Genomic DNA, 27,955 nt, shown 5'->3' with positions numbered 1-27,955 from the left:
CAGCAAACAAACACTGATTCAAAATAGGCGTTTGCTGCTTCTCTAGTGCAATTACACAGTGTTTCACTCATCTCCTTGCGTTTTACACACGCAGTTGCGCACCAACCATTGACGTCTAAGGGGACCATTGGTGTGCAAATACGCAGAAAGACAAAGCATGTTCTATTTTCTTTTTGCGGTACCGAAATGCTTGTGCAAAATACGGAGATGGAAATGAACCCATTGAAATCAATGGGTTCTATTTTCTGCGTATTGCACATGCAAATTTTGTGCGAGCAAATAGGCCCAGGTGAAGTTGACTTAAAGCCGATAGAATTCTAAACTGGTGCTGATCCAAGGAGGATTTAGGCACAGAAGCCAAGTCGGAATTTGCATAAATAAAACCCCACGTGAAGAGGGCCTTGGGTCTTGTTCACACAGGTAAAATTGGCGTCAGAAAAATCCGCCATGGATTTGCCCTATAATTCACTGCTGAGCCTTTGGATTTCAGTTGCGGATTTTCATTGTAAATTATGTGGATCTGCATTCAGATTTCCCTATTCAATTGGGACAAATCTGTGTTTGTACACCTGACATGGTTTCCGCGCAGAAGCCGTGTCAAGAACTGACAAGCCAAATGTTTTCTTTCCGCAGTGCAGATTTCAAATATGCGCATTGATAATTTTGCAATGTATGATTTACGGCTCTGATTTCCATTGAACTCTATTAGTTGCTAAATTAATGTACAAGTAGTGTGCAAATGTTTTAGGCGGGTGCAGAAAGAATGTTGCAAAGTAAAAATGCCTTCAGAAAAAGAAGTGTTAATAGTTTATTTTTGTCAATTAAAATGCAAAGTGAATGAATAAAAGAGAAATCTTAATCAAATCAATATTCGGTGTGACCACCCTTTACCTTCAAAACAGCAATTCTTCTAGGGACACGTGTACAAAGTCAGCGATTTCCTAGGATTAAAGTCAAGTGCACAATTAACCAATTATACCAAGGTGATGATCATCATTTTCATTGAAACTTAGCCATAAACTGGAACAGAAACGGCTGTATAGGAGGCTTAAAACTGGGTTAGAAACAGCCAAACTCTGCTACAAAGGTGAGGTTATGGAAGACAGTTTCATGTCACAGGCCATTAATTTGAAAACCATATGAATTTTAGCATGAAATTCACATCAGTAAAACTCTGTTTAAACAGGGCCTTATGATTTACTAATGGAGCAGTATTTCCCAAACTGCAGTCCTCATGATTCCCCCAAAGTCATGATTTGAGGATATCCTATAGAGAGAACACCGGTGGCAACGTCTGAGGCGTCGACAATAATTACCGTATATACTCGAGTATTAGCCGACCCGAGTATAAGCCGAGTCAACAAGTTTTACCACAAAAAACTGGGAAAGCTTATTGACTCGAGTATAAGTCGAGCTACACTCGAGTATATACTGGGTAAAAAAAAAACCCTCCATACTCACCTCCCAGCCGGTGTCTGTGCGGCAAGTTGTTTGAATTATCCCCACTGTCATCCCCGCTGTTCTCGGGAGCGCTGATGGCGGGAGATTTGAAAACCGAGCAGGGAGATGACAGCGGGGAGAATTCTAAAGCAGCTTGTGTGTGGCAAGCTGCTTTAAAATTTTCACCGTTGTCATCTCCCTACTTGACTTTCAAATCCCCCGCCATCAGCGCTGTGTAAGTAAGCACTGTGATTGGATCAAGCACCAGCCAATCACAGCTGGGCCTCGATCATTCACAGCCAATCACTGAATGTCCTTCATTGATTGGCTGTGAATGATTGAGCGCTGGCTGTGATTGTCTGGAGCTCGATCCAATCACTGCGTTGACTGCAGGGGATGACAGAGCTGAGCAGAAAGGACGCTGGGGAATGACAGTGGGGAGAATTCAAGCAGCTTGCCGCATTGCCGCCGGGAACACAGGAATTCAAGCAGCGTGCTGCACCACCACCGGGAACACAGACGCTGGCTGGGAGGTAAGTATAAAGTTTATTTTTTTGTTATTTTTTTTTAACCCTATCCTGACTCGAGGGGGGCTTCTTCAGCACAAAAAAAATGTGCTGAAAAACTAGGCTTATACTCGAGTATATATGGTATATCACCTGTGGATACTATGAAATAATACTATGAAAATCCTGACCTGTTGGAGGATAGTGAGGACTAGAGTTGGGAAACGCTATTCTAGAGGATAAAATTCTGTTTTAGTCATGTGATGGACACTCAGGTAAGCATCTAGTTACAGCAACGAGCCGTGTACTTATGTGTCCATCACATGAGTGGGACATAGCTTCATCTCACATAAGTAAACAATGAAGGTTCCTATTGGATTACAGCAAGCAGATATCTTGACTTATTGATACAGAACGTCCATTGGTCAATAGCATAGCTTTTCATTGTACAAGAACTCGCTCTACCCTTTTAAGTAACATACACTAATGAAGCCTGCATGCGCTGGCAGCTGCCTTCACAACCATCTAGAAATGTGTGTACTTTCCAGTTGACAGTAATTAATTTGAGTTATTTTGGCAAGAAATACAGCGGCATATTGAGCCCCTTTGCCTCATGTTTTCGTTACGTTCGCTTTCTTCAAGCCCAAATCTTTTTCTTTAAATTGCTTCATCATTTGGTCATTAAACATTCTGCAGAAAACTTCCAAAATGTACAATTTCTGAGCTCAAACACATAATCACCGGTCGTATTAATAACTCAGCATCAGATCACGTAACGAGCCTGTGATTTGGCTTGTCTGTCCACTGAATTAATAGGAGCAGACGGGAAATTCAGCATCTCTAATGTGTTTGCTATAAAAATAAAGGATTTTTTTGTGTCATCCATCACAGCGGCTTAACATTTGGTCAATATGTCTAATTTTCCCAGCAGAGGATTTCAGTAGAAGTTGGTAATGGGGAGAACAAGAGATCCTAGAGTAGAACAAGATGTGATAAAGATCGTTGAGTACAACCAAATCTGTTTATTACAGAGGTACTCCTCCTGCCTGATTAAAAAGGAAGCTTATGTACCATCCCCTATCACAGAGAAAATCCGAGCCAAAATCCACACGCGGATTTCTATTGTGGAATTCACTCATTACATGACATAGCCACTCCCTGCAACTCACTAGCTCTCCACCCACACTTGTGGTGGAGACAAGATACACCAGTACCAATAGTCATGCTGTGTATTTGCAAATCCACATTATACTCTATTTGTAGCTGAAATGTCTCGAATTTTCTCTCTGGAATTAATTGATTGCAATTAGAGATGAGTGAGCATACTCGGTAAGGTGATATACTTAAGAGAGCATCGCCTTTTTCAAGTACCAGCTGACTCGTCCCTGAAGATTTGGGGGGGGGGGGGGGGCGCGGGGGTGAGCAGGAGGCTGCAGAGGGGAGCGGGAGAGAGAGGGATCTCTCTCACTCTCCTCCCCACTCCCCCTCGCTGCCCAATCCATGAAAATTGAGAAATGTATGAGTCTCAAAACATGGCGTCAGAAAGCAGGTGCCTTTACTTTTTAAGAGTAGTAAAACATAAAGAAACCTATATAAATATGGTATCACCGTAACCGTACTGACTTGCAGAATGAAGTGCACTGCATTTTTACTGCACCATGGGAGCCCTAAACTTAAAGCTCCTAATAAAGGCACAGTTTTTTATTCATTTCACCCAACTTAAAAATTCTTAAATTCCAAATAGTACCTTTAAAAATACAACTTGTCTAGCAAAAAATAAGCCTTCATACAGCCTTGGTAATGGGAAAACAAAGTTAGGGCTTATTTACACGGGCGTATATCAGCCGGCGTTTTTTTTATAGCTGGCCGATATACGCTTCTATCTGAGCAGTCCCCAGCTTCCCTCCCTCTCACCGACTCTCTGCCTCTCTCCTTCCCCTACAGCTGTTTTCAATGGTAGTTGGCAGGACGCAGCCAGCAATGGGAGTGGGTGGGAGAGAGGGGAGCTTAGCCCCGCCCCCATCCTGCCCCCTGCCATTGCAAACGCCGGAGTGGAGGAGAGAGGCGGAGATCCGGTGAGAGGGAGGGAAGAGGGAGACTGCTCAGATGGTAGCGTACATCGGATGCCCGTGAAAACACCGGCCGATATATGCTCATGTAAGTAAGCCTTTATAGTGAGGATATAAAAAAAAATTCTCCCCCCCCCCACAAAAAAAATCTCTGGTCTTGAAGGGGTTATAGCAGTTTCACATCTGTGTTGGAACCTCCAGTCAAAGGTTCCATTGTACATCCGACACAAAATACTGCAGCACTTTTTCTTCCTGCTAAAGCAGCGAAGCAGGAAAGTGGAATTCCCCGACGAAGGTGTGAAACCACCCTTAACCCTTTGCAATCCAATTTTGGATTCAGGGTTTCCTAGGGGGCTTTCTCTTTCTGTCATTATACAATGCCGCCATCTCCAAGCTAGACCTACTACTGCAGTATGTGACATGCTGGAGACGCCCCTGACAACAGAGCGGCCAGTAATATACAGTAAGAATACCCTTCCGGACATTTTCCTATATCGGAGCTGTACAGCCTTCAATCAGAATGTCTTTAGATATCAGACAGTGGATTGGAAAGGGTTAAAAGGTCAGACATTGACTCATAGGGAAGCTACCTTCCAATAGGTGGTGCTATACAGGCATTTTCTATCTCTTATTTGCATACCTTTTTTCCCAGGTAGCATTGCCTAGCCTATAAGACTTCCTATGCCATCTTGGAGCTCCCCACGTAGTGAAACTTTATTCTCCTAGACCAATGTTACCCAACTGTAGTCCTCAAGGCACCCTAAGGCTAGTTTCGCATGTATGAGGGCGATATCAGGCTGTGATTCACAGGCCAATATTGCACTTTCCATCATGTGAAACCCCTGAATACAAGGCGTTTTCATGTGAAAACAGCCCCGCATCACTGGGGTAATCCCTTCATCACCGAAGGGATTTTCCTGCCGCCGCTGTCACAGCGGTAGAGGATCGCGGACTTCTCCCATTGCTTTTAATGGGGCCAGCGCTGCTGCCGCCGGCCCCACTGCAGACGATAAGCAATATTGCAAAAAGAAAAAAAACATGCTGCGATTTGTTTTCCATGCAACATCACGTGAGTGAAAACATCGCAAATGAGAATGAAGACATAGAAAATCATTAGTTTTATAATTCTGCGTTTTCACTCTCACGCATGGCGTGATAGTTGCAGGATTTTCTCACCCGTGTGAAACCCACGCGAGATTTGTGCGATGCGAGATGCACAAATTAGAACCCCTTTGTTTTGAATGGGGTCAGACACATGAGGGATGTTTTCCTGTAAGGCACCACAATGCAGGAAACAAATCGCAACATGTTCTATCTGCCTGCATGCAAAACCTTGTGGGAAACTCCACAATCCTCTGCTGTGGCTGACAGCTGTGGCGGAGGATCGCTGCATCCCCAAAGTGGTGCGAGGCGGTTTAGACATAAAAATGTATCGCATCTGTGGGGAATTCACATGGTGGTGAGCGCGATATCAGGCCGTGATTCATGGCCCCATATCATGCTCGCCTGTGTGAAGTTAGCCTAACAGGTCATGTTTTCAGAATATCCTATAGTAAGAACACCTGTGCAATACTGAGGAAATCCTGAAAACATGACCTGTGGGGGGTCCTGAGGACTGGAGTTGGGAAACGCTGTCCTAGACCCTCATTTTTTTCCAGTCATACAAATTGGGGCAGAAATTAATTTCCGTTCACTTCCATCAGCGGCATACAAAGGCTGCAGCCAGGCTCTTGCCCCCACCTAGTTTTTCTCGTACAGATGTCCGCTGTACTTTTCTCAGCATTTTTGGGTAGAAATGTAAAAAAACAAAGGGTGAAAAAATTCTAAATTGCCAGGGGTGAATATGCCATAAGGGTTTGTGTAGGTGCGCAAATTTAGCACAAAAAAATGTGAGTAAGTCATGGGAATATTTTTTTTTTAAATTATATTAATCATAGGAAAATATTTTTTAACCCTTTCCAATCCACTGTCTGACGTCTGAAGACATTATGATTTAAGGCTGTACAGCTCTGATGTTGGAAGACGTCCGTCGGGGTTCTCTTGCTGTATATTGCCAGCCTCTCTGCTGTCAGAGCCTATCCAACGTGTCACCTCATGCAGTACTGGCTTTAGCCAGCAGATAGCGCCATTGTATAATGACAGAAAAAGAGTAAGCCCCCTAGGAAAACCAGGATACAAATGGGATTGCAAAAGGGTTTTAAAACCTCTAAAAAATATCAGGGCAGCAATCACCTATTCAAGGGAAACTTTCAAGCAAGTTCCTTTGTTTTCGGGTGACTGTGCTGTGGAACAACCCACCGTCCTGTAATGGGTGACACTGTAGTTATACAGAAAGGAAGGATAGGTGCCCCAGACCCCTGGCAAGTCGGACCCACCTCTGGCAAAACTGTCATCCACTTAGACAGCTTTCACGTGGTGAGATTTGTGCGCTGTGAGACGCACAAATATGAACCACAGTCCTCTGAATGGGGTTATACACATGAGCGACTTTTCTCGCATCGCATTGCAGGAAAAAATTGCAGCACGTCCTATCTTTGGGCATTCCCAAAAACATCACTGCCACCTGCGATTTTCTCGCGTGCTTTTTTCACACAATTTTGTTACGATTTTTTTTAACGCAAAAGTCAATAGGACTTTCAAATGTTAAAAACGCATCGCACGAAAATCACAAGTTTGTGCGTTGCAATAGTAAAGGGGAAACACGGAAGATAAAAAAAAAATACAAAATGCAAAAAGAGTCTTTTTTCTCGGAACATTGCAGGAGTGAAAACATCACAAATGTGAAGGAAACCATTGGAAATTGGTTTCATAATTCTACGTTTTTACTCTGCTTAGCATTGTGCGAAAATTGCGCAATTTTCTCACCAGAGGTAAGGCGCCCTGAAGGAGTCCTTAGGGTGCCTTCACACTGGCAAGAAAATTGTGCGAGATTTGTGCGCTGCGAGAAAGGACGTGATGAGACTCTTTTCCTGCATCGCATTGCAGTGAGAAAATCGCTCATGTGTATCACGCCATTCAAAAGAATGGGTTTCATATACGTGCGAAATTTGTGCGTCTCGCAGCCCACAAATCGCGTCTGTGTGAAGCCGGCCTGAGGTTTTCCTCACACAGTTTTTGAAACTAAGGCCAGTTTCACGGCCGTGAGTAAATCTTGGCAATATCGCAGCTTTGCGATTTTTGAGCTCAGTGATGCTTTTTCTTGTGAAAAATCGTACATCACATCACTGCCACACGCGATTATGTCGCAAAAAGGTTAATAGGCGTTTCTAATGTTAAAAATGCATTGCATCGCACGAAAATCACAAGTTCGTGCACTGCGATGTGATAAACAAGGAGGCTCCATAGGGAAACATGGGAGATAAATCATAGCACATCGCAGAAAGATAGAGCGGGCCGCGATTCGTTTTAAACATTAGAAAGTCCCATTGACAATCGCGTTAAAAAAACGCAACGATATCGCAGCGTTAAAAAAATGCAAGAAGGTAGGAGTCCCTACAGAGTCTCATTCCTAGTACATTTTGCGTGTATTTGTGTATCTCTATTGACTGCCATGCGGACTTTGCAAACACAACTGTGCTGCATTTTTTTGCACGACTGAAATGCGCAGGGGCAAAATTTGCGCACGTGAATGAACTTATTGAAATCAATGGGTTCTATTCACTGCGGATTGCGAGCACAAATACGCCCGTGTGAAGGGGGCAGAAGAAAAAACACCAGGAATTTAACTTAATTTTGGGTTAACAAGTTCACTCCCCCCTTCCATTTTATGGTCTGTGGTAAAATGTCTAACCGCTGCGCCAATCCCAGAGCATGCGGCGCTCGAGAAAATACTGCATGGACCAAAAACCACAAGTCAGGAGAAACACCACAAACAGAAAACGTTTGCACCGTGTTTCATACTTCATACTTCCTACTGCCCAACAGCCAACATCCTCCCTAACGAGGCCCGCTCCGTCCTCCCTAACGAGGCCCGCTCCGTCCTCCCTAACGAGGCCCGCTCCGCCCCCTACAAGCCCGCAGTACACACTCGCATCTCCCACATGATGAGAGGGTGTTCACACGACGCGCATTTGTTGCACAATTTCGGATTCTAGTCATGCTGCGGATTTTTAAGTCTACAACATGCGCCAATCCCTGGTGGACTCTCACTGCAGATGTCATTGATTGCGATGAAATGTAGTGAGATCCGCAGCGAAGGGCTCATTCACACGACCGTGATTTCAACGTGTGTAACACACGCGATACACGGCCGCGAGACACATGATGAATGGAGTCATTGGAAGTACATGGACTGTCATTGATCCGTTCACATTAGCGTGTAAACCCTGCGCTTAGGTACATGCGTGAAAAAGATCGCAGCGTGCTCTTATTAACTGCGTGTCAGCTCTGCAGCGCTGTCCGTACGCGCATGAGCGCTGATACATATGCAGCCCCGCCATGAAACAAAGCGGGGAATTTACAACAAAAAAGTCACAAGGAGCGTGACCGCATTCGTGAGATACACGGTCAGCAGCACTCGCTGCCATATGCCGGCTCACACACACAATCATGTGAATGAGCCCTAAGGATGGCTTCATGGGCGTATGCCGCAGCGCAATGTATTTGCGCACTGAACAAGCCTTTTTTGCTGGCAAATTGGAGTCTTTTACTGTATATTTTGCACCCGCAGGGAATGGTCATTTGTGCGCCAAACAAACGCACCGAATGAAATGGCTAATTAGTTCCAGATGTGTTTTTTTTTGCTGGTGGAATTACGCCGTTTCACACATCTCCTTGCGTTTCGTTCGTGTATTTGCGCACCCACCATTGACTTCTTTGGGGACCTTTGTTGGGTAAATACGCATTCTAGTTTTTTAGCGCAACCGAAATGCAGGCGCAAGGCACGGAAATGTGAATCCATTGAAATCAACGGGTTTTATTCTCTTGTGTATTGCGCGTGCAAATACGCCTGTGTGAAGCCGGCCACAATCTGTAACAAAACTGCAGATATTTTTTTAATCACCTAGCCCTTTAAAAAAAAGGACAGTCAAAGTTTTCTGAGGAGAAATACTCCACAATTGTCACTTTTGTAAAAAGAAAAAATATATATATATAACACACACGCGTGCGTATAATTATCTACTACTGGCAACGTGAGGTAACAGACGGCACTAAGGGCTTCTGATACGTCACCTGACCCAGTGACATCACCGCGCACACTTCAGCGTGCCTACGTCCCGACGCCGGAAGTCGTTGCTGGTGGCTGGCAGCACGTAGTAAAGTGTTGGTTGGCAGTTTCCGGTTTCTTATTCCGGATTTGCCTCTGAGTGTAGGTACAATGAAGGAAGAGGAAGAGCTGGAGCGGTAGGTGCCTGTGTGCTCCCTGCAGTATAGCACGCGTGAACATAATTTGTGTGAGAATAATGTGGGAAGTGTGCATGTTCCCTCTTGTACACGGCAGTGCTTATGGTGGTCTGGGTTAGAGTACCCGCATAGGTGCCAGCTGTGCCCCACCAGTGCTAGCCCTAAAGATGCTGTCTGCATTGTCTGTTGGCATATTGTGGCCCCGGCCCCCCATACTATAGCATTGATATGTTCATGTGTGGATTGTGCCCCCATATGTGTGCATTAGCCCACATATAGACAGAGTGCTGCTTAGTGATGCTGCCAGCCGATGCGCCCCCTACAGGTGCTTCTTGTATACCGCTGCATCGTGTGGTATACAGTGGCTTCCAACACTAAACTTGCATCTGTTCTACTGGTTGTAGGATGCGCTCAGTGGCGCCATCCATTAGATCAGGTGATACTCTCACCCTGCTTAGTTTAGGTCTTGATCACCTTGCTAAGGAGCCGCAGAACTTGGAGCAAAAGTTTGGTGCAGCCACAAACTTTCATAGGCCCAGTGTCCACGGGCGAATGTGATTGGCTGAATCCACACTGGTCGTCCTCGGGCGCTAGCCGTTTAGTGGTTCACATTCCTGTGTGAAGCTATGGACAATCGGTGCTTAAACTGCATGAGGCGGCGCTCATTTTTACACTGGCTGAACCCAAACAGCGAGCGGGATCCACGCGATTCTCGTTTGGCGATTATTCTTTTCAGACCGATGATCGTTCCGTCTAAACGGGGCTGAACAGTCCTGCTCGCTGTAGGTCTTGATCACCTTGATAAGCCGTTGCAGCACTTCTGTGCTTTGTAAAGTCCTTTCTCCCTCAGCGAACTCACATGGCTTAAATATAACTATTCATTGTGGCAGATACACCATATGCCACATGTACGCGAATACTTGATTATCGCACCCCATTCTAAAACCATTGCCATTAGTATGGAGTTGGTTCCCCTCCACTCTTCTGCTAAAGGGAGCCTGTCGCCACCTACGAGCACCATGAACTCAGTTACTGTTCTCATAGAACGGGGGGCGAGGAGTCCTGGATGTAGTTTTTAGGGTTCCTGCACTCTGGCGATCGCAATATTGCGATAAGTAAGTCGCGGCACTATCGCGACTTTTTTCTCACGATTTTTGAGCATCAGTGCTGCTTTATCTCGCAAAAACATCGCTGCCATTTGCAATTTTCTTGCGCAAAAGTCAGTAGGACTTTTTAATGTTAAAAAGAGCAACCGCCGACATCGGCGCTCCGTCTTGCATAGTGTAATATACATATGCAGAGCAACCGCCGCCATCGGAGCTCCGTCTTGCATAGTGTAATATACATATGCAGAGCAACCGCCGCCATCGGAGCTCCGTCTTGCATAGTGTAATATACATATGCAGCGCAACCGCCGCCATCGGAGCTCCGTCTTGCATAGTGTAATATACATATGCAGAGCAACCGCCGCCATCGGAGCTCCGTCTTGCATAGTGTAATATACATATGCAGAGCAACCGCCGACATCGGAGCTCCGTCTTGCATAGTGTAATATACATATGCAGAGCAACCGCCGACATCGGAGCTCCGTCTTGCATAGTGTAATATACATATGCAGAGCAACCGCCGACATCGGAGCTCCGTCTTGCATAGTGTAATATACATATGCAGAGCAACCGCCGACATCGGAGCTCCGTCTTGCATAGTGTAATATACATATGCAGAGCAACCGCCGACATCGGAGCTCCGTCTTGCATAGTGTAATATACATATGCAGAGCAACCGCCGACATCGGAGCTCCGTCTTGCATAGTGTAATATACATATGCAGAGCAACCGCCGACATCGGAGCTCCGTCTTGCATAGTGTAATATACATATGCAGAGCAACCGCCGACATCGGAGCTCCGTCTTGCATAGTGTAATATACATATGCAGAGCAACCGCCGACATCGGCGCTCCGTCTTGCATAGTGTAATATACATATGCAGAGCAACCGCCGACATCGGCGCTCCGTCTTGCATAGTGTAATATACATATGCAGAGCAACCGCCGACATCGGCGCTCCGTCTTGCATAGTGTAATATACATATGCAGAGCAACCGCCGACATCGGCGCTCCGTCTTGCATAGTGTAATATACATATGCAGAGCAACCGCCGACATCGGCGCTCCGTCTTGCATAGTGTAATATACATATGCAGAGCAACCGCCGACATCGGCGCTCCGTCTTGCATAGTGTAATATACATATGCAGAGCAACCGCCGACATCGGCGCTCCGTCTTGCATAGTGTAATATACATATGCAGAGCAACCGCCGACATCGGCGCTCCGTCTTGCATAGTGTAATATACATATGCAGAGCAACCGCCGACATCGGCGCTCCGTCTTGCATAGTGTAATATACATATGCAGAGCAACCGCCGACATCGGCGCTCCGTCTTGCATAGTGTAATATACATATGCAGAGCAACCGCCGACATCGGCGCTCCGTCTTGCATAGTGTAATATACATATGCAGAGCAACCGCCGACATCGGCGCTCCGTCTTGCATAGTGTAATATACATATGCAGAGCAACCGCCGACATCGGAGCTCCGTCTTGCATAGTGTAATATACATATGCAGAGCAACCGCCGACATCGGAGCTCCGTCTTGCATAGTGTAATATACATATGCAGAGCAACCGCCGACATCGGAGCTCCGTCTTGCATAGTGTAATATACATATGCAGCGCAACCGCCGACATCGGAGCTCCGTCTTGCATAGTGTAATATACATATGCAGAGCAACCGCCGACATCGGAGCTCCGTCTTGCATAGTGTAATATACATATGCAGAGCAACCGCCGACATCGGAGCTCCGTCTTGCATAGTGTAATATACATATGCAGAGCAACCGCCGACATCGGAGCTCCGTCTTGCATAGTGTAATATACATATGCAGAGCAACCGCCGACATCGGAGCTCCGTCTTGCATAGTGTAATATACATATGCAGAGCAACCGCCGACATCGGAGCTCCGTCTTGCATAGTGTAATATACATATGCAGAGCAACCGCCGACATCGGAGCTCCGTCTTGCATAGTGTAATATACATATGCAGAGCAACCGCCGACATCGGAGCTCCGTCTTGCATAGTGTAATATACATATGCAGAGCAACCGCCGACATCGGAGCTCCGTCTTGCATAGTGTAATATACATATGCAGAGCAACCGCCGACATCGGAGCTCCGTCTTGCATAGTGTAATATACATATGCAGAGCAACCGCCGACATCGGAGCTCCGTCTTGCATAGTGTAATATACATATGCAGAGCAACCGCCGACATCGGAGCTCCGTCTTGCATAGTGTAATATACATATGCAGAGCAACCGCCGACATCGGAGCTCCGTCTTGCATAGTGTAATATACATATGCAGAGCAACCGCCGACATCGGAGCTCCGTCTTGCATATGCAGAGCAACCGCCGACATCGGAGCTTCGGCTTGCATAGTGTAATATACATATGCAGAGCAACCGCCGACATCGGAGCTCCGTCTTGCATAGTGTAATATACATATGCAGAGCAACCGCCGACATTGGAGAGCTGTCCTCTATAGTGTAATATACATATGCAGAGCAACCGCCGACATTGGAGAGCTGTCCTCTATAGTGTAATATACATATGCAGAGCAACCGCCGACATTGGGGAGCTGTCCTCTATAGTGTAATATACATATGCAGAGCAACCACCGACATTGGAGCGCTGTCCTCTATAGTGTAATATACATACGCAGAGCAACCGCCGACATTGGAGCTCCGTCTTGCATAGTGTAATATACATATGCAGAGCAACCGCCGACATCGGAGCTCCGTCTTGCATAGTGTAATATACATATGCAGAGCAACCGCCGACATCGGAGCTTCGTCTTGCATAGTGTAATATACATATGCAGCGCAACCGCCGCCATCGGAGCTCCGTCTTGCATAGTGTAATATACATATGCAGAGCAACCGCCGACATTGGAGAGCTGTCCTCTATAGTGTAATATACATATGCAGAGCAACCGCCGACATTGGAGAGCTGTCCTCTATAGTGTAATATACATATGCAGAGCAACCGCCGACATTGGAGAGCTGTCCTCTATAGTGTAATATACATATGCAGAGCAACCGCCGACATTGGAGCGCTGTCCTCTATAGTGTAATATACATACGCAGAGCAACCGCCGACATTGGAGCTCCGTCTTGCATAGTGTAATATACATATGCAGAGCAACCGCCGACATCGGAGCTCCGTCTTGCATAGTGTAATATACATATGCAGAGCAACCGCCGACATCGGAGCTTCGTCTTGCATAGTGTAATATACATATGCAGAGCAACCACCGACATCGGAGCTCCGTCTTGCATAGTGTAATATACATATGCAGAGCAACCGCCGACATTGGAGAGCTGTCCTCTATAGTGTAATATACATATGCAGAGCAACCGCCGACATTGGAGAGCTGTCCTCTATAGTGTAATATACATATGCAGAGCAACCGCCGACATTGGAGAGCTGTCCTCTATAGTGTAATATACATATGCAGAGCAACCACCGACATTGGAGCGCTGTCCTCTATAGTGTAATATACATACGCAGAGCAACCGCCGACATCGGAGCTCCGTCTTGCATAGTGTAATATACATATGCAGAGCAACCGCCGACATTGGAGAGCTGTCCTCTATAGTGTAATATACATATGCAGAGCAACCGCCGACATTGGAGAGCTGTCCTCTATAGTGTAATATACATATGCAGAGCAACCACCGACATTGGAGCGCTGTCCTCTATAGTGTAATATACATACGCAGAGCAACCGCCGACATTGGAGCTCCGTCTTGCATAGTGTAATATACATATGCAGAGCAACCGACGACATCGGAGCTCCGTCTTGCATAGTGTAATATACATATGCAGCGCAACCGCCGACATCGGAGCTCCGTCTTGCATAGTGTAATATACATATGCAGAGCAACCGCCGACATCGGAGCTCCGTCTTGCATAGTGTAATATACATATGCAGAGCAACCGCCGACATCGGAGCTCCGTCTTGCATAGTGTAATATACATATGCAGAGCAACCGCCGACATCGGAGCTCCGTCTTGCATAGTGTAATATACATATGCAGAGCAACCGCCGACATCGGAGCTCCGTCTTGCATAGTGTAATATACATATGCAGAGCAACCGCCGACATCGGAGCTCCGTCTTGCATAGTGTAATATACATATGCAGAGCAACCGCCGACATCGGAGCTCCGTCTTGCATAGTGTAATATACATATGCAGAGCAACCGCCGACATCGGAGCTCCGTCTTGCATAGTGTAATATACATATGCAGAGCAACCGCCGACATCGGAGCTCCGTCTTGCATAGTGTAATATACATATGCAGAGCAACCGCCGACATCGGAGCTCCGTCTTGCATAGTGTAATATACATATGCAGAGCAACCGCCGACATCGGAGCTCCGTCTTGCATAGTGTAATATACATATGCAGAGCAACCGCCGACATCGGAGCTCCGTCTTGCATAGTGTAATATACATATGCAGAGCAACCGCCGACATCGGAGCTCCGTCTTGCATATGCAGAGCAACCGCCGACATCGGAGCTTCGGCTTGCATAGTGTAATATACATATGCAGAGCAACCGCCGACATCGGAGCTCCGTCTTGCATAGTGTAATATACATATGCAGAGCAACCGCCGACATTGGAGAGCTGTCCTCTATAGTGTAATATACATATGCAGAGCAACCGCCGACATTGGAGAGCTGTCCTCTATAGTGTAATATACATATGCAGAGCAACCGCCGACATTGGAGAGCTGTCCTCTATAGTGTAATATACATATGCAGAGCAACCACCGACATTGGAGCGCTGTCCTCTATAGTGTAATATACATACGCAGAGCAACCGCCGACATTGGAGCTCCGTCTTGCATAGTGTAATATACATATGCAGAGCAACCGCCGACATCGGAGCTCCGTCTTGCATAGTGTAATATACATATGCAGAGCAACCGCCGACATCGGAGCTTCGTCTTGCATAGTGTAATATACATATGCAGCGCAACCGCCGCCATCGGAGCTCCGTCTTGCATAGTGTAATATACATATGCAGAGCAACCGCCGACATTGGAGAGCTGTCCTCTATAGTGTAATATACATATGCAGAGCAACCGCCGACATTGGAGAGCTGTCCTCTATAGTGTAATATACATATGCAGAGCAACCGCCGACATTGGAGAGCTGTCCTCTATAGTGTAATATACATATGCAGAGCAACCGCCGACATTGGAGCGCTGTCCTCTATAGTGTAATATACATACGCAGAGCAACCGCCGACATTGGAGCTCCGTCTTGCATAGTGTAATATACATATGCAGAGCAACCGCCGACATCGGAGCTCCGTCTTGCATAGTGTAATATACATATGCAGAGCAACCGCCGACATCGGAGCTTCGTCTTGCATAGTGTAATATACATATGCAGAGCAACCACCGACATCGGAGCTCCGTCTTGCATAGTGTAATATACATATGCAGAGCAACCGCCGACATTGGAGAGCTGTCCTCTATAGTGTAATATACATATGCAGAGCAACCGCCGACATTGGAGAGCTGTCCTCTATAGTGTAATATACATATGCAGAGCAACCGCCGACATTGGAGAGCTGTCCTCTATAGTGTAATATACATATGCAGAGCAACCACCGACATTGGAGCGCTGTCCTCTATAGTGTAATATACATACGCAGAGCAACCGCCGACATCGGAGCTCCGTCTTGCATAGTGTAATATACATATGCAGAGCAACCGCCGACATTGGAGAGCTGTCCTCTATAGTGTAATATACATATGCAGAGCAACCGCCGACATTGGAGAGCTGTCCTCTATAGTGTAATATACATATGCAGAGCAACCACCGACATTGGAGCGCTGTCCTCTATAGTGTAATATACATACGCAGAGCAACCGCCGACATTGGAGCTCCGTCTTGCATAGTGTAATATACATATGCAGAGCAACCGCCGACATCGGAGCGCTGTCCTCTATAGTGTAATATACATATGCAGAGCAACCACCGACATTGGAGCGCTGTCCTCTATAGTGTAATATACATACGCAGAGCAACCGCCGACATTGGAGCTCCGTCTTGCATAGTGTAATATACATATGCAGAGCAACCTCGGACATCAGAGCTCCGTCTTGCATAGTGTAATATACATATGCAGAGCAACCGCCGACATCGGAGCTCTGTCCTGTATAGTGTAATATACATATGCAGAGCAACCGCCGACATGGGAGCTCCGTCTTGCATAGTTTAATATACATATGTGGATATGCCATAAATGTGTAGGATGAGAATAGCCCTTTAAATGTCGGAGAAGTTGTGACTGTGGAGGAGTAGGCTGAGCAGTCGTTCGGTCTGGTGCCCTTTCTTTCCAGACTTGTGATTGTCAGCAATGTTCTCTTCCATTCCGGTGTCACATGCAGGACGGCTCTGAACACGTCTTCTGATAAACCAGCACGATAGTTGTAGCTGCGGTCGCGGCAGACATTGCATCGGCTTCATACAGGTTGTTACAATCTGGACAATATTTTATGACTGTTTTATCTGTCTGATTATAAGTGAGTTTTCTTTATTTTTTGCAGGAAAGCAGTAGAAGAGCTTCTCAAAGAAGCCAAAAGGGGCAAAGACCGTGCTGAGACTATGGGGCCAATGGGCTGGTATGTTCTATGATGAGCACTGGTGGGCAGGTGTTTACAGTGTAACATAATCTGATGTTTAAAGAGCCTATCAGCAGCATTATATGCTTCTACATGTCTGCTATATGCTCGATATAACGCCAACTTATTCTGCAGCGCTTTCAGGTAATTTATTTATTACCCCGAGATCAGGAGTGAGCCCACACCATCCCGCTGTGGGAGCCAGCTGTGAATGATAGACAGCCACCCTCTGCAACAGCAGGGATCGATTGGAACAGTAATCCCTGCTGTTAAAGCCCTACATGCTGTGATCTATGTAGATTGCAGCATGTAAAGGGTTCACAGTGGGAGCTCTGTGACGTGATCAGCACTCCGCAGTGTATTCGGACACTGGAGTCCCAGCCTGCCATGGCCTATGATCGCTATTGTAAGCAATAAGGTATTGCAGTACAAAAGTACCGTAGTGCATTATAAGTGATCATGACTGTCATGGTTCAAGTCCCCTACAGGGATATAAAAAAATGTTAAAAAAAGAAAAATACATAAAAAATTTTATGTCATCAAGGGCCTAAGCTTGAAAGGTCACATGGATGCGGTCACTTAGACATTTTATCCCACTGCCAAATGCATTGGGTAGCTTGAAAAGCTCTTCAAAATTGTCCTAGTCAAGTGACTTGTTCCATAAAGTCTAGGTGTAGTCCTAGTCTAATTGACATAGCCAAGGCGTTCTAGCTATGCTATGAATGTGAATTCCAAATCCTACTCAGCGAATGTAGCAGGGCTTACTAATTTGATTTATTTATGGCTTCTTTTGAGGTTGCCAAACATCCCCCTTGCGCAATGACCTTGTCACCACTGGCATAACTATAGGGGATGCGGTTACACCCGGGCCCAGGAACCTTAGGGGGCCGATAAGGCCTCTCTTCTCCATATAGGGAGCCCAGTACTATGAATAAAGCATTATAGTTGGGGGGCCTTTTACAGGTTTGGTATTGGGGCCTAGGAGCTTAAAGTTACGCCTCTGCGTTAAGGGGTTAAGAGAAGTTAGGGGCCCCAAGATAAACTTTTGCATCCGGACCCATGGGCCTTTAGCTATGCCCCTGCTTGTCACCTAGCATGTCCACAAAACTTCATTCTACAGGTTCCAGAGTTCATGTCTATATGAGTGCACAGTGTCAATATATATGCCAGTATGTAGTCTTAATGAATAAAACCGATATATAGGTGATACATGCCTAGAGGATTTTCATATACTGTATATACCCGAGTATTAGCCGGCCCGAGTATAAGCCGAGACAATATGTTTCACCACAAAAAACTGGGAAAATTTATTGATTCAAGTATAAGTTGAGCTATACTCCAGTATTTACTAGGTTAAAAAAAACCCTCCATACTTACCTCCCAGCTGGCATCTGTGTCTGTGCGACAAGCTGCTTGAATTCTCCCCACTGTCATCCCCCGCTGTCCTCTCTGCTTGGCTCTGTCAGTGCTGTGTAAGTAAGTGCTGGGATTGGATTGTAAGTAAGTGCTTACTTACACAGTGCTGACGGTGGAGAATTTGAAAGCCAAGCAGGGAGATGACAGCGGGGAGAATTCTAAAGCAGCTTGATTGGCTGTGAATGATCGAACACCGGCTGTGATTGGCTGAGGCTCGATCGAATCACAGCTCCTATTTACACAGCGCTGACAATGGGGAATGACAGAGCCAAGCACAGAGGACGGCGGGGGATGACAGCGGAGAGAATTCAAGCAGCCTGCCGCACCACCGCCGGAGACAGACACCGGCTGGGAGGTGAGTATGGAGGGTTTTTTTTAAGCCTTCCCTGACTCGAGTAGAAGCCGAGGAGGGCTTTTTCAGCACAAAAAAATGTGCTGAAAAACTAGGCTTATACTCGAGTATATACAGTAAATTTACAAGTGAATAAAACTTTAGTTCCTTGTGTTGTCCTCTTGTAATGTACTGTTCCGTCGGGTTTTCCAATAAGGATGCCAGCATTCTCACTCTCTTGAGTTGTCACTTGGTGTTTCCAGGCTTCTGATTGGCTGATCTACTTTCTTCCACAGTGATCTAATGGTAGACATAGGAAACTTTATTATTTACTTCCAATGAATAACTCTCTCTCCTGGTCATGTGTTGGACACAAAGGTGTAGTTACAGTACAGCTATGAGAACTGTGCCATGTCATGAGCCATGCGCATGCGTGTCCATCAGATGACCAGGATAGGGCGTTATCTAATAAAAGTAAACCATGGCGGTTCCTAATCAATGACAGCAAGCATAAGGTATTGATAGAGAAAGTGTATTAGAAAACTATATAACTTTACATTATATAACCAAAATACTCATTTAACCCCTTAATGACTGCCCATACGCCTTTTTACGCCGCTGCATCAGAATACTGACATGGGGGCCCAGCTGTCTGGTGACGGCCTGCCAGTCCCCGCTTTTTAATCCTTTACATGCCATAGTCAATGTGACCACGATATGTAGGAAGCTAACACAGGGAGGGGGCTCCCTCTGTCACCCATTGCACCCCCACAATGTGATCGCTTGGATGTGGCCTCTGTGTCTGCCATTTATGGTGGCCGGCTAATATAATACAGTGCTATACTAAAGTATAGCAGTGTATTATGCTAATATTTAAAAGTGATGATCTTCAAGTCCCATGGTGGAACAAATCTAAAAGGTGAAAAAAAGTATAAAAGAAGAGTACAAAGAAATGTAAAAGAAAAAACATCAAAATGCCACCTTTCCCCCTTTACTATATGCGAAAAAAAAAGATCACAAATCTGGTATCCCCACGTTCATAATGACCAATGGAAAAAGTTAGTACATGTCGTTAAAAGAAATAGGAAATGTGACAAAAATGGCTAATTTTGTATATGTCACCTCACAAAAAATTTAATAGAAAGCAATTAAAAAATGATACGGTACAAATTGTCTCGCAAAAAAGAAAATAGGAAGATATTAGAAAAAGTAATTTAACTTCTTAAGGAAAAAAAAACACTTATAACCTATAAAAATAGAAAAAAAACGTGCTAGAATTTGTTAATCTTTCCTGTGGAGGAAAACTGAACAAAAGGTGATCAGAATGTTATATGTTTGCCAAAAACAAGCCCTCCTTGAGCTCTGAGGATGGGAAAACCATAACTGTATAAACATAAACCGCATAAACCTGGTCTTGGATTATCATATTTATTCTGCACTCTGGACGTCATAAAAATTAAATAAGAAAAAAAAAAACTGTAATTGAATTTTTTAATTCCCCCCCACCCATTCAAAATTTTAAAAAAAGTATTAAAAAAGTATTGCACAACAATACCTTTTTTTTACCTACCCCAAGAGTATGCCATTAAAAAAATACAACTTTTCTCACAAAAAACAAACAAACAAGCTTTAAAGATTTTTTACTCTAGGAATGTGACAACGAGCAAAACTGAAAAATTGGTTGACCATTAGGGCATAAAATTACTGCAACACTAGGGGGTTACACCCTTCCTGCCACAGGGTGTAACCGTACATCCTGGCAGAGAGGTACTTAACGCAACAGGACGTATAGTTACGCCCTGGGGATAGTGCGAGATCATAAGAGATCCTCAGCTATCTGGCAGCAGGAGCCGGCTGTCACCGATAGCGGCATGTAAAGGGTTCACAGAGAGGGCACTCTTCCTGCAATGCCTGTGATCGCTAATACAAGCGATAAGGCATTGCAGGGCAGAAGTCCTGCAATGCCTTATCATAGCGATCATCGGTGTGAAAAGAAAAAGATTAAAATAATAATGTTTAAAAAAAACCTTTTTTTTGTGCTTTTTCTCATATTCTTATCAAAATTTTCTAAAAAAATTGAAATCCGACATATTCGGTATACATATATATTTTATTTATTTATTTGTGTATGTGTGTGTGTGTGTATATATATATATATATATATATATATATATATATATATATATATATATATATATATATTATATATTTGGTATTGTTGTAATTGTACCGACCCACAGAAAAAATGTATTGTCATTTATGCTATGCTATGATTAACGCTGTAAAAAAAAAAAATCTATGGCAGAATTGATGCGTTTTCTCTCCCTGCAATCATAAAAATAATTTATAAACGTTTTACGATATAGTCTATGTACCCAAAAATGGCACCAATGAAAACTATAGTTCGCCACGTAAAAAACAAGCCCTTATAAGGCCGCGTTGACGGAAAAATAAAATTGGAGATGAAAATCCGCCAAAAATCATTGCGTCCTTAAGCCCAAAATAGGCCATGTCCTCAAGGGGTTGAGGAAGACCTATCACCTCTTCCGACATGTCTGATGTAATGTGCACTAAGTTACATGCTAATAACATTGCTATACATATATACCAGGAACCGTCTGTGTCTCCTTTTTACACAGTACAGAAACACATAAGACACTGATTTATGGATCTGTGTTCCCAATGTTGATCGTGATGTATAAAGAGTAAATGGATCTAAAGGGAACTTAAAGGGGTGTTTGCATCTTCCTGTTCAGTGGAGGTCCGACTACTGGGAGTCCCATCCTTCCTAAGTGCAACCTGCAGTTCTTCCTTTCCAACTGGGCTGCTTCCGGCAGCCTTATCGAAGTGAGCGGAGACATGCATGCGCGTTTCTTCAGGCTAAAATCTCCCACTGATCTGCAAGTTTTCTCCTATCCTGTGGATAGGGAATAACTTTCTGTGATAAGAATACCCCTTAAAATGCCTGAAAAATCATAATGCAGCAAAAAGACCCAAAAGCCATTATTATTTTTGTTTATAAATATTTTTGTGTCTATAGAAATCAATACAAAAAGGTGTATTTGGATTTTTTTGCTTTCATAACCTTGTGTTTATATCGGACACTAGGTGGCGCACAAACCAAACTCATTGACTGGAGCTGCTCTCTCAATTCTCTTGCAGGATGAAGTGTCCCCTTGCCAGCACAAACAAGCGATTTCTGATCAATACCATCAAAAACACCCTGCCATCTGATAGGGAGAAGCATGATAGAAGAGCTCAGGATGAAGAAGATACCAGGAACCACAGCGGGGAAAGGAGGCGTTCAGAAAAGCACAGCTCCCATCCCTATAAGAGGAGCGAGGACTCAAGAAAAGAGAAAAAGAGATCTCCTCCTTCCAGCAAGAGCACAAGACACAGACAGTCCACGAGTGACGGCAAGAGGCGATAGCCGGGGGGTTCCAAGCAATAAGGCTCATACTGTTATCAGTTTGCAATATGCAGGGTATTACTAGTCGGCCTCATCTGACTCTTAATAAACCTGGCAATGACTGTTATAGGTTATAATGCGTTTACCACAATTTATTACCTGCATATTGTGGATTATAAAAGATAGTAAGCCTCTCATTAAAGGAGTTAGCCCAAAATTGACTTTTATCACCTATCCACAGGAGTCTGATCAGTGGGGATCTCGCTTCCGAGACTCCCACCGATCCTAACATTGGGGTTCTTCTCGCTGCACCCACTTGGTTGCACATGTGGCTCCATTCATTTAATTGGGACTGTTTGAAATAGCCAATCACAAGCACTCGGCTATCTCCGGCATTCCCACTGGAGATGAATGGAGCAGCACCGCACATGCTTGACCACCGTTCTATTCAGTCTCCTCCTCGCTGTGGGGTAGAGGATCCCCAATCTTGAGATCGGTAGGGATCTCGGCAGTGAGACCCCCACAGGTCAGACTTTTATCACCAGTCATATGGATAGGTGATTAAAGTAATTCTTACGATAACACATTTAATCAGGGGTATAAGTAATGACGCTCTTCAAGACCTTGGGGTGAAGGGTTATGTATACAATAACCTGGAGGTGAGGAATGTTGGGCTTGCAGAGTGTAGAGCAGTCTTGCCTAGAGTTCTCCAGTTTTGGCACAACCGCATAGCCTGCCGCTGTGGGGGCAGCGGAGAGTTGTATTTTTGCACCAGCAGGAAAGCCACGGGTTGGGAACACTATATAGGTGTGTAGTGTTATCCCGACAAGAAGCTTGCACTCTAATACAAAAATGTCACCCCATGGTCTGTGTGTGTTCTGTAACCCTGCTTATGTAACTGAGCCATAAAGCACAAGACAGCTTTGTGCAATGGGATCCACAGGTCACGGTACCTTCTAATCTGACTTGTCTTGTACTATTATGGAAATGGTTGAAAATTTCTTTATAAATGAATTTTAGACTTTTGATTAACAGCAGTATACATTTTGCGGTATTTTTTTATTTAATGAGGTTGTCTAGGAATAGAAAAAAAAGGTTGGCTCTCTTCCAAAAACGGCTCCCCTCTTCTACATGGGCTGTGTTTGATATTGCGGCTCCAGCCCATTCAGTTGAATGGCTGCAGTAGCAGATACAGCCTGTGGATAAGAGTGGTGCTGTTTCCGAAGGAATAAAAAAATGCCCCTTTAGTTCTAATTCTGACAACCTTGTAATGGCTTGTTTTGCTTTGGATATATATAATTTTTTTTCTGTACAATATATAATTTACTATTAAAGGAGTTTTACGGGGAAAATACTATTGGTGACCTATCCCGGCTGATCGGGCGCCGTCTGACTACGCCACAAACACAGGGGTCAGAGTAAACGACGAAGCTTCTAACTGCAAATGTAGTTCCCATTGATTACAAACCGACCAACTGTTCATGACCTATCCTGAGGATAAGTCTTCAATAGTATTTTCCCTGGAAAACCCCTTCAACACAAATAGAAACTTTGAGTTTATGAAAACTTACATTTTGGTTTAATTTATTCTCTATAGATTGATGACATCAGTGATGTCCACCAGATCAGCATCCAAACGTGATTCTGCTTACATTTATATTCTGGCATACAGTTTGCGTCTTTTTATGACCAATTCTGAACCTTTTCATATGTTTAGATTGCTTCACTTTGGAACAAGCAAGCAAACAAAAAGTTTTGATGAATTATATAAACCGCTTTAAAGGGGTTGAATAAAATTAGAAACTAGGGTTCTCTGTGTTTTTTATTCTTCTGTTCATGCAATGTGTCTGATATTGAAGCTTGGCGCTATTCGGGTAAATGGGGCAGAACTGCGGTATCACACTTTTTATTTTACTTTTTTTAAAATTAAATCTCATGCAGCCCCTTTAATAATTATTTCCCTGAATGCTGATTTGTGAAGACCATGGCTGCAGTAAGGCAATCAACCAGAATGCGCCTGTAATTCATTTTTTTAAGGCATGAAGAATATAAATATGAGTAATGATTTGATACTTTGCTCCAGGTATTAGTGTATCTTGACGGCACCAGGAAGCTAGGGGTTTAACAGGGGGAACACCCCTCTCACACCCCCAGCTCTCGATTGGGTGACGTCAGCAAGCTCCTAGCAGCACAGTATGTATTGCTTGTTTGCTGTGGTGGACAGTTAGGGTTAGGATGATCCTTTTAGCCTTACCTTATTTGTTGTAAATAATTGCATGTTACAAGATGGAAATATAAACAACTAATAATGTAAGGCTAAAAAGAACATCATCCCTAACCGTCCACGGCAGCCAGCAATCAATACACAGGAAGCTACTATACATCTAGCACTGCCGTGGATATCCAGCTGGCGGCATGCAGGACAGAATGGAGGTCCGGGGGATCCGCGGAGAGGAGGCGGGACGGGAGCTGTCAAGTCGGCTGTGAGCGGGGAGATGGAACCGCAGCCTGGACCGGCCAGTGACGGAAGCTGCAGCAGCGAGAGCGCAGCTCAGGGAGTAAAGAGCAGCATGTGGGAGCTTAGCGGCGGACAGCAAACTGCAGTAGCGGGGATAACAGGGGCGGCCACCAACGTCCAGGCACGGGGAGCTGTTTTAGGTGCTTGGACGCCAGATGCTGTGCAGGAGAGCAGTATGAACAGACAGGGAACGGGGCGCAGGGACCACTATTCACAGCAGGGGAGCCGGGTGCGGAGAGCAGTATTAACACCTGGGGAGCCAGCAGGGGAGAACAGCAGTGGTGGGATGGGATGGGATGGGATGGGAGCACAATTAACACCTGGAAGGGACACCTGCAGTGGCGATTAGAGGTATGCCGATGGCTAAGCAGGAGCATACAGCAGTATTCACAGGGTACAGGATAATATAACTCAGCTGCCAGGACTAGATGGCAAGCCTTCTCTGCAGCCAATTGGCTTCGGGAGGGGGGCGTTACTAGGCAGTCAGTCTTGTCTCAATCAGGACTTCCTGGTGGCGTCAAGATACACTAATACTGTTCTCCAGTTGGCATTTCCCAATGTATGTTTACATGTGCTCTATGGAAAAAATTAGTGCCAGACCTCTGAAATCAGCATGTCTGCCACTATAACTGCAGCCCAGGCAAGTTACATGACCTTTCAGATCCCCTTTAATAGATATAGAAGAGGTCATTCTTCTAGTTGAGGTGCACAAGAAAACTTGGTGGGGGTGGAAATTTTAATATGGTTCGTACAGGAGCAAGATGGGCCTAATCTACCAACAAATGCAAGTGGCTTGTCACTTTCGTGAGTAATGTTTAGTAGAGAAGCCGCTGCCTGGCGAGAGCTTAGTCAAGATTATTCATCACACGTTGCTAACCCCACCCATCCTTTATCAGTAAGCAGCATAAATAGCTAGAAAAGTGTGAATCATGGTGGGTGAGCGCAGTGAAGCAGAAACACTAGGGGTCTAGCGCTACCTGGCACTCCTGTTAAGGAATGAAGACTGCCGTGGTAAAATGGAAACCAAATAGACCTTATTGCAAGCAAGCGAGTAACATGTTACGAGGTAGAAACCCCTTCATCAGACAGGCAGACAAGTTTATTAGGCAGGAGAACCAGTTTTTATGGTCCTAGAGTGGAATTTTTAGTTCATAATCAAGGGTGGTCAGCGGTGTGAGGCATAGCCAAGAAGCTGATCGCAGAGCATGGCACTCTTCATTGGTACTAGGACAGCAGCACCTCAATACAACAGCATCGTTAGTCCACATAGTTCATATTCTAGGTCATAGTGTTTTCACTCTGCCCCTTCCTTGTGTTTCTTCAGCCATTGTGGGTAGTCTTTGTGGCACCTCATTAATATCTCTTGCCTTGTGCAGTGGCCCCACTATGTGAGTTCTTGGGCTCTACTAAACATTATCCCGTAAGTATCAGAATCAGCTGAGTAAGAGAAGTATAAAGTACCTGACAAGTTCCCTTTAATACATTAAGCAAATCTTGAGCCATCCGTATGCCAAAAAAAAACTTATGCCAGTTGTGAGGTGAGCAGGATTTCTGGTATCATTTATGGCAGCAGCTGGTGGAAATTAGGGTAGCTTTACACTGCATGACTATCGTCTGAATAGTCGGTAGAAAGTGCAAATGTAAGCGATTAGTAGTTCTGTGTAAAAAGATAAGAAGTTTGGTACCGTGTTAGCCAGTAGAACAAAATGTGATTGTTCCCAGCAAGAGAAGCCAAGTAATCTTGTAGATATGATACCTTTTAATGGCTAACAAAAATACATGATGTTATAGCGAGCTTTCCAACTTACTTAGGGCATTTACACCTGAGGAAGGACCCTGAGAGGTTCGAAAGCTCGCTATAACATCATGTATTTTTGTTAGCCATTAAAAGGTATCATATCCACAAGATTACGTGGTTTCTCTTACGGAGAACAGCCACATTTTGTTCTACTGACTAACACGGTACCAAACGGTTTTTCTTTTCCGCGCACCTTGTTGATTAATTATGGTTTGGTGTAAACAGGCAATCGTTTGTCTTTCAAAGATAAGCCAATAACTGCAGGGAGGTGTGCACTTCATTGGCCTCTAACATGAACAACAATTGCTCTGTGTAGCCCTCGTCCACACAAGTGCTGTTTTAGCTCAGTATAGGTGCACAAAACAATTGTGCCTATACAGGCTAAAACCTGCGTAAATGAGCAGCTGCTCCAGGAGGAGAGAGAGGCCCTGCAGGGCTTCAGGATTTCCCCAAAGCAGAAGCGAGAGCGGGGCTATGGGTTATTCCACTATAGGTCCGCGCTCTCTCCCTGCTATGAGGGTTTAACCCATAGCCCTGCTCTAGGGATCCCCGAGGGATATCCCCACAGCGCAGAGAGGGGGATGGGGCGGAGCCACCTCTTCCCACGCTCTCAGTGAAGCCCTGTAACCCTACCCCCATCTCTATCGCGGCTATAGAGAAATCCCTTTGGGAGAGAAATGGAGGGGGTCCCCTACTGCCCCCCCGCTGGAGAATTGCCCAGCAGCGGGGCTGGAGGAATATCCCGCTGCTTACGACAGGACATTTAATACATGCTGCCCAGAAGCACATTTTAAATGTCCTGTTGTAAATTCCTGTTAGTCCCTGCAGGGATTAAGGAAACCCTTGAAGTCCCCTCATCCGTGCAGGGACTAACAGGAGTTTACAGTGGGACATTTAAATGTGCTTCTGGGTTTTAAATGTCCTGCTGTAAGCAGTGGGGTATTCCCTCAGTTGGCAGAAGTCTTTTTTTTTTCCCCTGTGCAGGAATTTCCATAGACTTCTGCTCCCAAATCTTTTCTCGCAGCACGGTACATGGATGTGGGCATTTTAGCCGTGTATGTCCTATCTTTTGAAGGTGTGAGTATTTAGCGCGTCTTAAATTTCTTCATGTGAACGCTTCTACAGGAAACCATTGGTTCTTATAGAAGAGCTCTTTTCACTCGCCTCCAATGGGTGAAAACAGCGCTCATGTAAACGAGGACTGAAAAGCACATAGTCAATCCTATGATGATAACTTTCTGTCGCGACTACTTCAAGCGATTATTCGAACAGTTGTTGTCCTATAAAAAGCCACCCTTAGGCTATATTCACACGGGCGAGAATCTCGTGTAAATTTTGTGTGATGCGAAACGCACAAAACTCACACAA

General features: G+C 45.0%; 1 protein-coding gene across 1 annotated transcript; it reads left to right on the top strand.

The window, feature by feature from the left end:
- Positions 1–9,268: 9,268 nt before the first annotated feature.
- On the top strand, positions 9,269–24,078 carry POLR1D (RNA polymerase I and III subunit D). Its single transcript, XM_066583259.1, has 3 exons — positions 9,269–9,358; positions 17,041–17,115; positions 22,025–24,078. The coding sequence occupies exons 1-3, from the start codon at positions 9,333–9,335 to the stop codon at positions 22,290–22,292; spliced, it is 369 nt and encodes a 122-aa protein (XP_066439356.1). The 5' UTR covers positions 9,269–9,332; the 3' UTR covers positions 22,293–24,078.
- Positions 24,079–27,955: the final 3,877 nt, after the last annotated feature.

This window comes from Eleutherodactylus coqui, chromosome 1, assembly GCF_035609145.1.
Source record: "Eleutherodactylus coqui strain aEleCoq1 chromosome 1, aEleCoq1.hap1, whole genome shotgun sequence".
In the NCBI taxonomy this organism is placed as follows: domain Eukaryota; kingdom Metazoa; phylum Chordata; class Amphibia; order Anura; family Eleutherodactylidae; genus Eleutherodactylus; species Eleutherodactylus coqui.
This window is presented reverse-complemented; position numbering and strand designations above follow the sequence as displayed.